This window comes from Pipra filicauda, unplaced genomic scaffold, assembly GCF_003945595.2.
Source record: "Pipra filicauda isolate LSUMZ 115617 unplaced genomic scaffold, ASM394559v2 scaffold126_size2276778_pilon, whole genome shotgun sequence".
Classification (NCBI taxonomy): Eukaryota; Metazoa; Chordata; class Aves; order Passeriformes; family Pipridae; genus Pipra; species Pipra filicauda.
Window position 1 is genome coordinate 1759155 of NW_024103729.1, and position 13637 is coordinate 1772791.

The 13637-nt window shown below is 36.0% G+C and overlaps 1 protein-coding gene across 1 annotated transcript in view; it reads left to right on the plus strand.

Moving 5' to 3' along the window:
* The window catches only part of ATR (ATR serine/threonine kinase), a 39342-nt gene that overhangs the window by 18325 nt on the left and 7380 nt on the right, over positions 1-13637 (plus strand). Inside the window, exons 23-38 of the mRNA XM_027739879.2 lie at positions 202-315; positions 990-1105; positions 1971-2091; positions 2926-3063; positions 4248-4455; positions 4927-5105; positions 5992-6156; positions 6513-6604; positions 7149-7240; positions 7638-7815; positions 8752-8928; positions 9293-9452; positions 10002-10181; positions 11540-11682; positions 12085-12182; positions 13147-13379. Coding sequence (XP_027595680.1) covers positions 202-315; positions 990-1105; positions 1971-2091; positions 2926-3063; positions 4248-4455; positions 4927-5105; positions 5992-6156; positions 6513-6604; positions 7149-7240; positions 7638-7815; positions 8752-8928; positions 9293-9452; positions 10002-10181; positions 11540-11682; positions 12085-12182; positions 13147-13379 — 2394 coding nt within the window. The remainder of the gene's footprint in view (positions 1-201; positions 316-989; positions 1106-1970; positions 2092-2925; positions 3064-4247; positions 4456-4926; positions 5106-5991; positions 6157-6512; positions 6605-7148; positions 7241-7637; positions 7816-8751; positions 8929-9292; positions 9453-10001; positions 10182-11539; positions 11683-12084; positions 12183-13146; positions 13380-13637) is intronic.

A 13637-nucleotide genomic window follows, 5' to 3' on the forward strand; every position in this document is an offset into this window, starting at 1 on the left:
GCAGTAGTGTTTTGTTTAGCATTAAGGGTCGTTTACAAGTCCTTGGGAGTAGGGAACCTCTTATCTTTAGACCCTTTGAAAATCTGTACTTACTTTCTCACCTAAAACAGTTTAGAGTTAAGCTTCCAAGTGATTATTTAGAGATTAAAGACACAGCTATTACTCTGTTTTAATAGAACTGGCGTTCTGTTTGTGTTTGAGGCTGGTGTGGAAGATCCAAATTTTGCCTATGGATTATTAATGGAACTGACCAGAGCATTCCTTGCTTATGCTGATAATGTTCGTGCTCAGGATTCTGCAGCATATGCAATTCAGGTAAGACACATGATAGATCCTATTTTTTCATCACAAGTTATTTCTATAACACCGAACTTAAAATTGTGCAATATAAATGTGCATTTTGAGATGCATGTTTAAGTAATTGAAACTTCATCCTGTACAGCTTTAAATTAGAAGGTACACTTAAAATTCTGGGGAATTGTCAAATAAAAGATAGATTTGTTTGCTTCTGTGTCACAGTATTTTAGCAGACTAACAGAGGTAACTAACAGTCCATTCATTATGATTCAAGGAGTAATCCTGAGAGTGACTTAGAATTAGTGCTGGTTCCCCAGGAAGAAATGAAAAGAAGTAAAGATCACTAAGATAGTTTCTGCTTACACTTTTAAGAAGCAACTGAAAGGGAGTGTACCCTTATTTTCAGACTCTGGTCTTTGCTGCTGGTTTGACAAGGAGGAATCAGACTTAACTTGTAGTCCTGGTTTATTGGCAGATGCAAAGAATATGAGATAGTGTGGTCCAACCAACTGGACAGTCTGGGAAATCAACAGTTAGTTGAATTAAGCATTCCATAATTTCTATCTCATTGCTTATCATAGAATCACTAAGGCTGGAAAAGACCTCTAAGATCATTAACACCAGGTTTGGTTACTACTGTGGTTGTGAAAATTCTCTGTGCTAACATGGTCATGTAAACCTCGCCTTTGCAGGAGTTATTATCCATCTATGACTGTAGGGAGACAAACATTGACTGCCCTGGCTCCAAGCTTTGGAGGAGGTTTCCTGAGCATGTGCAGGAGATCTTGGAACCTCACTTAAATACACGGTATATGACAACTTAAACAATTTCTTTTCATAACAGATTGATTTCCCCCCCCCCCAGGCTACTATTAACTTCATTTGGTTTTGTGATTGTCACTCTTCTGGGAAGAGTGATATGTATAGATACAAACTTCAAATAAGGTCCTTCTACATAAAGCTGAATTAGCACTTACTTAAATGTAATTCTCTATAAATGAAACAGGCAAAGTTAGGAGCTCATACTTTGCCCAGATCTGCCTATTTGTCCCTAGAGCATTGGCTTATAAGATGTTTGAAGGTTTTGTTTCTTTTTTCTTTCCTCTGTACTCAGATCTATTAATATCCTGTTACTGCTACCCTTAATGAGCTCCTCCTATTATAGAGTTTTAATTTGACTTTACATTTTGTTGAAGTCATGATAAAAATAATGTCAAGAAAACTTCAAACTATGTAGTTATGTTTGTGCCTTAATTTGATTCCTTTCTATTTCCTCATGAAGACAGTCATGCTCATCTGTGATAAGCTTTGCCTTTTCAGAAAACAAACTTTTGGTCTTTCTTGCCTTTCATATATGTTCTGGTTTTTTCCTGTCAAGAACATAGTACTGAAATATTTATCAAACTGCATTTCTTAAAACTGATTTGAATACCACTTTGAAATATACTTAACAACCTAACATGTTATGAGAATTTTTATTTTGTGTTTAATTTTAAGAAGCTTTAGAATAAAAGATGTTGGCTACTGAAAGTGTTTTCTTAATTCTGTTTCTAAAGATTCCAGTCAAGGAATTTTGTTTATTATTGTTTATTATAGCAGTTTATTATAGCATTTTATATGTATATTATAAATAAAAACATTACTTTTATTAAATGGATATTTTAAAATTGCAGGTACAAGAGTTACCAAAAGGCTGTAAATTGGTCTAAGATGAAGAAGCCAATTTACTTAAGCAAATTAGGTTATAATTTTGCAGAATGGTCAGCAACTTGGGCAGGTTATCTTATAACAAAGGTAAGAGAATAAATCTGCTTTCTCTATTGCTGTTTACAGCACAGTCCTTGAACTGCATTTTTGGTTTCTGAAATGGGGGGTGGATGAGAGAATACGCCTCTTAGAGGACTTACCTACTTCTTCAGCAGGGTAACTCTGCACTTTCCCTCCCCCAGCACTGTTTCTTGGCCAGGCTTCCCAGATAGTGTCAAAGCTAGAAGCCAAAGGAACTTGCCTTTGTCCAGAGACTTGTAAAACTGAAGGCATGGGCAAATGCTTCTGAATTTACCTTCTGTTTTGGAAAGATTTCCCCGTAGCTCCACAGTCCCAGCACATAAAAAGTACTTATCTCTTCATTTTCTTTCCCCTTTCTAATATCTAAGTGACCCGCTGAAAATTTCACTTCCAAATCAACCACTGTAAGAAGTGAATTGCATTACAGTAGCTCAGTAGCTACACTGTCCTCTTTCAGACAGAGAAGAATGGAATGTCTTCATTAATTTCCTACTTTTTGAGGCTTTTTAGGGCAGAAGAGAGGCTGAGTGTAGTGGTAGACTCTCAGCCTTAAGGTTTTTTCTGTTAGCCAGTGAAAGTTCACAATGGTGTAAAAAACATGGGAAAGTGGAACGTGTAAGCAAAATCCCCTGGCTTTTTGTGAGATCCACAGCTGATACGTGTAATAGCAGCTGCCATTGGCCATCCTTCTTGCAGGTTTGAATCTGATGAACCTTCTGTATGAGACAAGTATCTTAAAATTATTTAATGGACTAGAATTTGTGTTGTCAACAACTATTAATTGTTCAGATATTTGCATTTTGTAATGGTACTTCTCCTGGAAATAATATCTTTCTGTAGGTGCGACATGACCTTGCCAGAAAAGTTTTTGATTGCTGCAGTATAATGATGAAAAATGACTATAAGGTGACAATTTATCTGCTGCCACACATCCTTGTCTATGTTTTGTTGGGATGCAGTCAAGAGGATCAACAAGAGGTGAGATGTATATTACAGTAGTGCCTTCTATAGGAGTGGTCAGCTGCTCTTCCTAAGAGCTGTTCAGCTCTGCAAAATTACTGTAGACTTACATGAATAAATTGTTTAGGTGTTAAACTCCTTTTTGTGTATTAATAATATAAATTTTCTGACAGGGTTTTGAATATGCTCATACAAGTTTGTGTTGGAACTGCTTTTCTGTGCATTTCCATCTCTCTCTTCAGTTGGGCCTAGGATGAGATACCATCTAGTTAATTATGACTGCAGGAACATCCAGAGCTGGAGTGGTACAAAGAGGAAGAGTGCAACAAAAACAACCAATAAATTGAACTTGTATAATTCCAAGAATTCAGACCCATAATTTTTTCCTCTCCTTTGCATACAATTGCAGTTTAAGTGGATAAACTGTTTAACTACCAGGTTCATGTGGAGCAGGATTTGTGGCAAGGCAGGGATATGAGAGTTGTCCAGAGTTTTTCTTCAGTTTGCTGCAGCTGTCACTGCATGTGCCTGTGTGCTGCCATATGTGCTGTGAGCAGCACATATGTGTACAGAGAGATGCAGGTTTGCAAGGACTCTTTTGTAAGCATGTCCTGGAAGAAACAACAGAGTTAGAGAGAAGATACTGAAAAATATAACTTAGATTTCATTACTTTGAAATTTCACTGCTAAAGTATCTGTGTTTAAACATTGTGAGTGTGTGATGATTTTTCTTATGTGAACAAGTATATCCACAATAAGCCTCTGTTATGTATGTTAACTCATATTCTGTGGACTAAACCAAACAGGAAACAGGTCTTTTGGCATTGCATTTACTTAAATATAAGCAAAAAAGTAGATCTGTGATCTATTAGCCAGTAGATAGCTTTGTTCTTATCAAACCCTGAAGTATTGTATTTGTAGAAGAGATGCAGTAGGATTTGTTGTGTGTTTGAAACCTAAAGGCTTTCTCCCTGTATGGAATATCTGGACAACAACTCCTACTTGGTTTGCCATTTCTTCCTCTTGAGACTGTGAGAGAGAGAGAGCTTGGAGAGAGAGACAAGAGCTTAGAATTAAGCCCTAAATTATTAAAATATACATTTAAAATATCTAGTATTTTAGTTTGAGTTTTGTTAATTGCTGTTTCTTACTATTTTGATGCTGGTAGGACACTTCTGCCTTTTATCTTAACGTTTGTGTAGGTTTACATGGAGATTATGGCTGTTCTGAAACACGATGACCAGTCCACCAGGAGACTTGAAGACAGTGCATCTGATCTCAGTCAGCTGAGCACACAGACAGTCTTCTCCATGCTTGATCATCTCACTCAGTGGGCTAGACATAAGTTTCAAATACTTATTGCTGAGAAAAATACTGGCAAATCTAGCAAAGACAGGAGTGATCTAAAAAGTGAGTGATACTTATTTTATTTAAAATGGCATTGGCATTCTTCAAATAAGTATTTGCATTTGTGGCTTCACATTATGACCACTTAAGAATGCAGTATTAGCGTGATATGTAAGTCTGTTCTGTGACTTCTTAATATCATATTGTGATTTCCACCCCCTCCCACCCCAAAAGCCTTGTTCTGATTGCCTGTTACAGGAAATACAGATTCAAAATTCAAATAATTAAATATTAATTTCTTGGTAGTTTTCTAAACATTTAGTTTAACATGTTCTGTGCTGTCTTGCAAGATGGAGGAAGTTCACCAGGATTGTTTGAAAAAAATATTGTTGACAGAAGAGAAAATGTGTTCTTAAATTAATACAATTATCTCATTAGATTGTTAAATGACTTAATTGAATTTCAATGCATAAAGTAATTCTTATAAATGAAACCTCAGTTGACAGACTTTTTAATATGTCTTGTTTCCAACAGCATCAAGTGAGGACTATGGAGAATATCAAAATGTGACCCGTTTTCTGGACCTCATCCCTCAGGATACATTGGCTGTGGCTTCCTTTCGCTCCAAGGCTTACACAAGGGCTGTGATGCACTTTGAATCATTCATCACAGAGAAGAAACAAAATATCCAGGAACATCTTGGATTTCTTCAGGTTCTGAAGTTCTTTTTGGTTTTGTTTTTTATTTTAAAATGAAAATTTACATGATTAATAAAGCTTTGTCAAATTCTTCTTTGAGATGGGAAGAAGAAAACAGGTAGTTGGGCACTTGCTGTTGGATGCAAGTGTTTAGTCTTTGAGCAATATTTAGTACTTCCTCTGGCTTGGCATGTTTTTACATGAAAAGGAATAAGTAGCTTTCTAGTGTATAATAAGATTGTAAAATCCTAAAAATAATTCAATGTAGTTTTGTCAAAAGTATAACATTTATTGGTTTTAGGTAGCTCTGTGCCTTTTGTCAGAGAAAACACAGACAACTATAATAACAAACAAAAAAAAAGCCAAAGCACATTTGAAAAAAATCCAAGTGGCTTATTCTAAAGTAGAAAAAGAGCTACTGCTAAGGGTGTTGAAAATTATTTAAATCATTTTCAAGTAGTATTTGAACCTATGACATGATCCTGTTTGTGGTTCCCTATGGTTTATGTTCCTCAGTGACATTTCAAATTTTAAAAAACTCAGTATGTTGCATTTCCACCTGAAGTAATCTGCATCTTCATATTATACAACTTTATCATGTCATAATAGGACATTTATTTTGCCCCTTCTACAGATCATTTCTGGTAACTTAATGTGTTATTCTGTCCCTAGTATAAGATCATGAGTATTATGGTATGGTGAGCAAAAGTAGGGCTCAACTTTGGAAGCAGCCCAGCAAAACTGACATGTTCCATGAAAGCCTGATGCCAACAAGTCTTACAGAGCAGTGTGTGCTCCACTTTCCAGAAGATATGGGATTCTGAACATGTAATATATAAAATAAATTCTTGTTGTCTTAGAGTTGCTTTTAATGTCCATTTCCATTTCTGTTTGCATAAAGAAATTGTATGCTGCTATGCATGAGCCAGATGGAGTGGCTGGGGTGAGTGCCATTCGGAAAGGAGAGCCATCTCTCAAAGAACAAATCCTTGAACATGAAAGTATTGGCTTATTAAGAGATGCAACAGCCTGCTATGACAGGGCTATCCAACTGGAACCTGACCAGGTAAATAGAAAACTTTTTTTTTTCTTTTTCAATATATATGATTATTATTTTTTAATCTCACAGAAGACTAAGTCAAAAAAACCTCTTCGGAATATTTAAGTAAAATAGGAATATAAGAGTTTTTTGTGGCAGTTGCTGAATAATTATTGCTACTGAAAGTCTTATGAGCTGAAAAAAATCTCTTACTGGATTTTTTTTGAATGTTCATTTAGCTTATGGTGCAATTAGTTATGCCTTTTCCTATTCTAAAAAGCACCCAGAGGGACATCTTTCCTCCTTCCGACTGCCATGGATTTCATTTATGTATATGTATGGAGGTTTTATTTGTTTTGTGGTGTTTTTTCCCCTATTTCTAGATTATTCACTATCATGGTGTGGTGAAGTCCATGTTAGGCCTTGGTCAGTTATCCACGGTCATTACTCAGGTGAATGGAGTGCTGGCAAACAGGTACTGTAAGCATCTAATGCAAGGTTTCTTTGAGTAATATAAAGCCATTTCTGCTCATTAACGAGCATTTGAGGCTTATCAGGAATATCCAATTAGCAATGTGAAGCTACAAAACCTTGAGTGCTTTATCTATAAATTATTGCTTTCAAGATGTCCAAAAATATTTGTAGTTCTTGTCTGCACTGGGTGCAGTGCTGGGATGTGCTTTAATTTGTTAGGTAGACTCTTTCATTATCTCCTATGTTATTGATTCCATAGGTATTCTGTAGTCTAATAGGATAAATGGATTGAAAGTTGGTAATTTTTAAGGAGGGCCATGGAAGTTAAATACGCTGTTTGGAGATTGCATTTGTGGGGTTGTGTTGCACAGCTCTTATTTGTTATCAGTGCATGTCCTTTGGTTTTATTGACTTTCATTTGAAGCAAGCTTACCTTGCTGCTTTTCAAGTAAGAGAAGTTTTATATAAAGAATATTTGCTAGGATAATGTAGGATTAACAGGGGAGACAGCATGAAGTTTTATTGCCTTTTTTTTCTTTTAACAGGTCTGAATGGATTTCTGAATTGAACACTTACAGGGTGGAAGCAGCCTGGAAACTGTCCCGATGGGATTTACTGGAAAATTATTTAGCTTCAGGTAAGTTATCATGATATAAAAATATTAATCCTTCATTGCATTTCTGAACAAGTGTATTTTTAGTTTAATCATCTTGATTAATAGGGGCAGCTATTGTAATTTTTTGGTTTGGAATTTTACTGTTTGGAGGGTTGGTCCTAGCAGCCTTCTGGTTTTTGTAACTGTATTTGATTGTAAACTGTATAGTCTTTGAGAAGTTTCGAGTGTGTGTAAGGCCCAATATATTTTGGATTTTTTTGGGTGGGTGGATTGTGGAGTGGCATTATAGAGTGTTACTAAAACTCAATTAATTAGTTCTGAGAAAAGCTTATTTTTCCAGTAGTATGTTAAGAAAAATTAGCATGTTCAGATTAAGCTGCTTAAAAAAATAGAGGGTTTGTTTTTTTTCTCTGCAAAGACGTCAAGTCCACTACTTGGAGTGTCAGACTGGGAAATTTATTGTTATCAGCCAAGAAGAAAAATGAAGCTGCTTTTTACGAGACACTCAAGGTTGTTCGAGCAGAACAGATTGTGCCCCTTTCAGCAGCAAGCTTTGAAAGAGGATCCTACCAGCGAGGATACGAACACATTATCAGGTTTCTCATTTTCATGTCACTATTTTCAAATCCAGAAATCACATAATCAACTATGTAGTAGCAAGAGTTTTGCATTTCCACAGTAAATGGTACTGATGAGCATTTTTTGTCACCTTTTTTATACTCACCCAACTGAAAACCTTCAACTAATTGGGAATTTATACTTATCCCCCATGAAAAATATTCATGAAAAATTAAACTATTGAGTCTAGTCTTTCAAAATCAGCAAGCAAGTTTATGTAAACATTTTTGTGTAATAAAAACCAGCAGGTAATAAAACCAGCAATCTAATTCCATGCTTGAATTGGTACATATAGGCCAGTAACTCCATTAACTTAAGAGCATTGCTTTTAACCTGTATGGAGGCCAAAAAGTGCTCTCTTCTTTTATTAAGAAAAGAGCAGTAAGAATTGAAACCCATCCCTTTCAGTAGTTTTATTTTTTCCTTTATTAGTAAACTTTCAAGTTGGCTGTAGTAGCCTAAAAAGTGAGTAGCCTTTTTATAATGAAAATGCTTAACACTTCCAAGGCATATCCAAGCACAGGTTTGCAGCTTTACAGTGGCAGCTAATAACAGTAATGGTATTCTAAAATAAATGGGATAACTTTATTTTAGTTAACAATGTATTGATTTTAAAATGGGACTTGTTGAAAATATCAGACTCTTTGAAGAACTGCTGCTAAAAGTAATGGATAGAAATACTCTTTCTAAAGATTGACTTCCTCTCTAAGTGATCCTCATTGTCTCTGTGTTCAGAAGCTTGGCAAAGGAATATAACCAATTTACAAATCCTTGATTCTGTGTGCTTGGTTTTGCTGAATTCTTGCTTTAGGGACAACTTTTAGAAAGAAAATGGCAAAAGCTTTGTAAAATTTGCATATATCTCAAACAGCAATCAATTCTGAATGATTTTTGCCTTTATTTTGCTGGCACAGGTTGCATATGCTGTGTGAGTTGGAGCACAGTATTGGGCCAATGTTTCAGCAACCAGACGGTGACCACAGCAGAGATACCCTGAATTGGTGTGCTCGTATTGAAATGACCCAAAACTCTTACAGAGCAAAAGAACCCATTTTAGCTCTGAGAAGGGCTTTGCTTAGTCTCAGTAAAAGGTGAGAACGTGACTGTTTCTTGTCTGTGTTGTATTCTCAGTAATACTCAGGGTTTCCATATATGTTAGAAGAGAGAAGATAAAACTCTGGAAATTTGTTGTAAACAAAAGTAGTCCTCTCCAACATTATATACCTTCAAAATTAGGAGGAAAAGTGGTGTCTATAGGAACGATAAGGGAAACAGGGAGAAAGTGTATTTGTTTCTAGGCCTAAATGGGAAAAAAGGTGAAACAAATGTATTAAAAAAATTGTAAGTTATCATTACATGGTATAGAGCTTACTGAGAAATTCACTTTCTATTTCAACACATTGTGATATATATCATGACTGAAACGTTCCATTTCCTGCAAAAATGTCTCTGCAGCCAGGATTACAGTGAGCTTGTTGGTCAGTGCTGGCTCCAGAGTGCGAGAGTTGCAAGAAAAGCTGGTCATCACCAGACCGCCTATAATGCTCTTCTGAACGCTGGGGAATCTACACTCTCTGAGCTTTACATTGAAAGAGCAAAGTGGCTCTGGTCCAAGGTAAGGAAAATAAAAATGGAATTTAATTTCTTACAGGCAAGGAAATAATATTTTTAGTTTTCTTCAAGAAAAACGGGCACACAATCAGCATAGGTAAAACAAGGTATGTCATTTGGGGCTATCAGCACATTCTGGTTGGAGCTGAGCCACAGGAAGTTTTTACCTCCAGCTGCTACTCAGCCCTTTTCTGTATTTATTGATTTTTCTGGCAGCCGTGTATAAAACTGGTGGATTACCTGCCTCTGTGAAAGCAGCCCAGGCAAATTTACATTATCTTAATAGTAGATCTCTCCTTAGTTTGTTTCCTTTTAACTGACAGAAGTAAGCAGCAAACATCAGAGCAATTATTGTGGTACACCTAAAGGCACAACAATGCTGAGATAACAAGGGAATAAAAGAAGCATTTGAAGTCAGTAATATTCAGTTACCACAGCCAGAATGGCCTAGAACACACTTGGGGACAGAGCTCTGCCTTAATAACAACTGTAAGATGGAAGTTTTGCATCTCTCTCATTTCAAGTGTATACAATGTTCTCATCTTTCCCTTAGGGTGAGGTTCATGAAGCACTCATTGTTCTCCAGAAGGGGGTTGACTTATGTTTCCCTGAAAATAAAGCACCCTGTGATAGCAAAAACCAGCTCATCCATGGCCGGGCAATGCTGCTGGTGGGCAGGTTTATGGAAGAGACTGCCAACTTTGAGAGCAATGCAGTCATGAAAAAGTATAAGGTAATTTGGATAAGTGTTAACAAGACAGTGGTTTTGAATCCCTTAAGTAAGCTATCATTATGCTCCTGATGATGTCAGCCAAGTATAACAACAGTGGGATTAAATGGAGTATCAATGTGTAGGAGGGAAATAGTTCTTCTTGTAAAGATTTAACTATCTTAATTAGCTTTAATGTGGCACATCAGTACAGGCTGATGGGAAGGCTACAGTTCCCATCAGTGAGAGCTACAAATACCTAATATAGTTCTTCTAAAAGAAAAAACAAATTACAGGAGCATGGCTTTTTTCTCATGCTTGCACAGATTAAAATTCCTCACTAAAATGTGGACTACGCTAAATACAGAGTTGACTTAATGACATATTGCACTACTCTTCAGTGTTATTCCTCTCTCTGGTAGTGACTTATAACTGTGCTTTAAATATACTTTCAGTCTCTGAAGAACTAGGAAAAGGGACACCTGGTATGTTTTTCTTGAACAGCACAGCACTGCATGCTTCCTCTTGTGATGCCTGTGAAATACTTCTTGGTATTGATTAATACGGCCTACTAAACCAGTAGGAGATGCAGATCTTTATGCTTCCTTAAAAAGCAGTATGTCTCCTATCCAAGCTTTGGCATTTGATACTGTTAATAGTTGCTGCTGTCTTACTGAGTAACATCCTTCTGTAACAGTCATTTAGAGAAAAATCTAACTAATGTAGTAAATCAAATGATGGTTGAAATAGTGGAAACAAATGAAATTTCATTGAATTCTATGAAAATACTAATGTTCAGAACTCTCTGCTGTCTAAGCATTGGCACTGGAAACAAGCCAGTGTTATTAAAGGATGGATATGCCACTCACCAGATTATTTATTTTCTAATATATCACACAATTTTTTGTTTTTCTTTAAACATCATGATTTAGAAGGAAAACGGAAACTTGAAAAATGTAGAGTCATAGATTCATTTAGGTCAGAAAGATCATCAAGTCCAACTGTTAAAATCCTGCTGTTTCATTTTTCAAAAAGCTAAAAGAAACTAAGTATTGAGTTTATCAGGATCAAGAACTTGATTATTATCTTCTTAATGAAAGTATAATATTTCCTAGATGAGGAATTCTGTATCGTCTTGTCCTGAATTATTTTGCTGTCTCCAAATCCAAAAGGTACTTTAAAAACAGACTTCTAGTTTGTAGGAGCAATTATTTTGGGGCAAAATTACAATTTTTGGAGTTACAGAGTTAACAATTAATACTTGTTTTGCATGTACTGTGCACAACATAACTAATACAAGATTCTTGTTTCTTGAGAATCATTTTTTTATTTTCAGTTTAGCATCCTCTCAAAAGTAATTATCTCATTTTATTTTGTTGCAGGATGTTACAATTTTCTTGCCAGAATGGGAAGATGGACATTTTTATCTTGCAAAATACTATGATAAATTAATGCCAATGGTAACTGACAACAAGATGGAAAAGCAAGGAGACCTGATTAGATACATCGTTCATCATTTTGGGAGGTTAGAGGGGAACTTTTCTTAGTTTCTATAGAAGGATGACTATTATACTGGGAAAAATATTTTTATAGGAATACATTATATTTCACCAATTCAGACTGACTCAAATTTTTATGCAGTATTATAAAACAAACTGCTGCATGTTTTCTTTTTGTTTTCATGCTAATTAAGTTTACTTCTTGCTAAGTCTGTCTTTTGTCAGACAGTTATTTATTTCACCTGCAGTTTTGATTAATAAAACCAAAACCTTTGTATATTTGTAATTTTTGGTTGTTGCAGATGCATTAAAATGCTGACATAAATTTCTTAAGTTCAGAATGGAATGTGAAATGATTGAGAATGTAAAATTCTTATTGCTTCCAATATGTATCATTAACATACTTTGATTTAAACATGTAATCACAGGTCTCTGCAGTATGGAAACCAATTCATCTATCAGTCGATGCCAAGAATGCTGTCTTTGTGGCTGGACTTTGGAGCAAAAGCATATGAATGTGATAAAGGTAGAACATTTTTCCCAATACATAATTTCTATATATATTAATTCTTTTAAGTACATGATTGAAAGAACAGTGAAGTGTATCTACAGTTCTTTGTTTAGACTTATTGCCTGAGATCATATGGAAGCAAAAAAGTACTACTATTCTTTTAAATTACAGGTTGTTAATATGCAGGAGAGTATTAATTATTTTAATTAAATCCTCCAGTATCTTCTAAGTTGCCTCATGAGTGATGAGTAGTGTAATTGTATACACTTGCTACAGTAAAGTGTTAGGCTTTGGGGCTTTTTTCCATGTTTGTTTTGGTTCAGTTGTTGAAGGAATTTTACTGAAATTTTCCCCCTCGTTTTACCAAAATGAGGGGAGAAAAAACTCACGTTGGCAGACAGCAGGAAAGCATGTGGAACTAACACCAGAGATGCATCTTGGCTGGGAGATTTTTGTACAAATAAAAATGGCAAACATTGCCTGCAGGTCTGGAGTGAAGTAGACAGTTGTGGCTCCTTGATCTTGACCTCGTTCTGCACACTTGTGTCAGCTGTGCTTGGCTGCAGGCACATAAATCGTGTTCCCTGTGATGGTGATGTGGAACTCTGCTGGATCCTCAGGGGCAGGGGTGGAGATAGGAGCAGATGTGCTGATTTCAGCCCATGTAAAGACTTCATTTCCTGTCCACTAAAGAACATTGGAATCCTTTTATCAGGCAAACATATGGAGTGGGTTTTGTTCATTCTATGCTGTTGCATCATTTTAGAGAAGTAATTTTAAGAGTGTAATAAGAGCTTTCCTGATAGTGCCTGGCCCATGTTCTGTGCTTGGTAATTTCTTGTTATTCTAGCTAGTTAAATAGCATATGTATTGAGTCACTGTATGCTAAGTTAAAAAGAACTTTACAGCCTTGATTTAAATGACTTTACATTTCCAGTGGGGAAAACCAGGAACATAGTGTTGTCCTTTTGTTTTCCAGCCAGTCGTTCAGAACGTGTTCAAATGAAGCACGATCTGGCCAAGATAAATAAGGTGATTACAGAGCACACAAACCACCTGGCACCTTACCAGTTCCTGACAGCCTTTTCTCAGCTCATCTCCCGCATCTGCCATTCCCATGATGAGGTCTTTGCCGTTCTGATGGTGATTGTTGCGAAAGTGTTTTTAGCCTACCCCCAGCAAGCAATGTGGATGATGACTGCTGTGTCCAAGGTACCTTGCTATGCATAACTGCACCTTTATTAAGTTTACAAAACTTGTTTTCATCAGAGAGAAATGTAAATATAACCTGTTTAGGATGATAAGGAATTGAGAGTTTCAGTTTTTGTGATCCAGTGTTATGGAAGAGGATATTGATGCCATCACTGCAAAATATTTTATTGCAGTCTGAATTCAGATATTACAGTTTAAATGTTCCAAATTAGAATGCTAATAGGCATCTGAACTTGTATGATGTATTAGGAAAGGAAA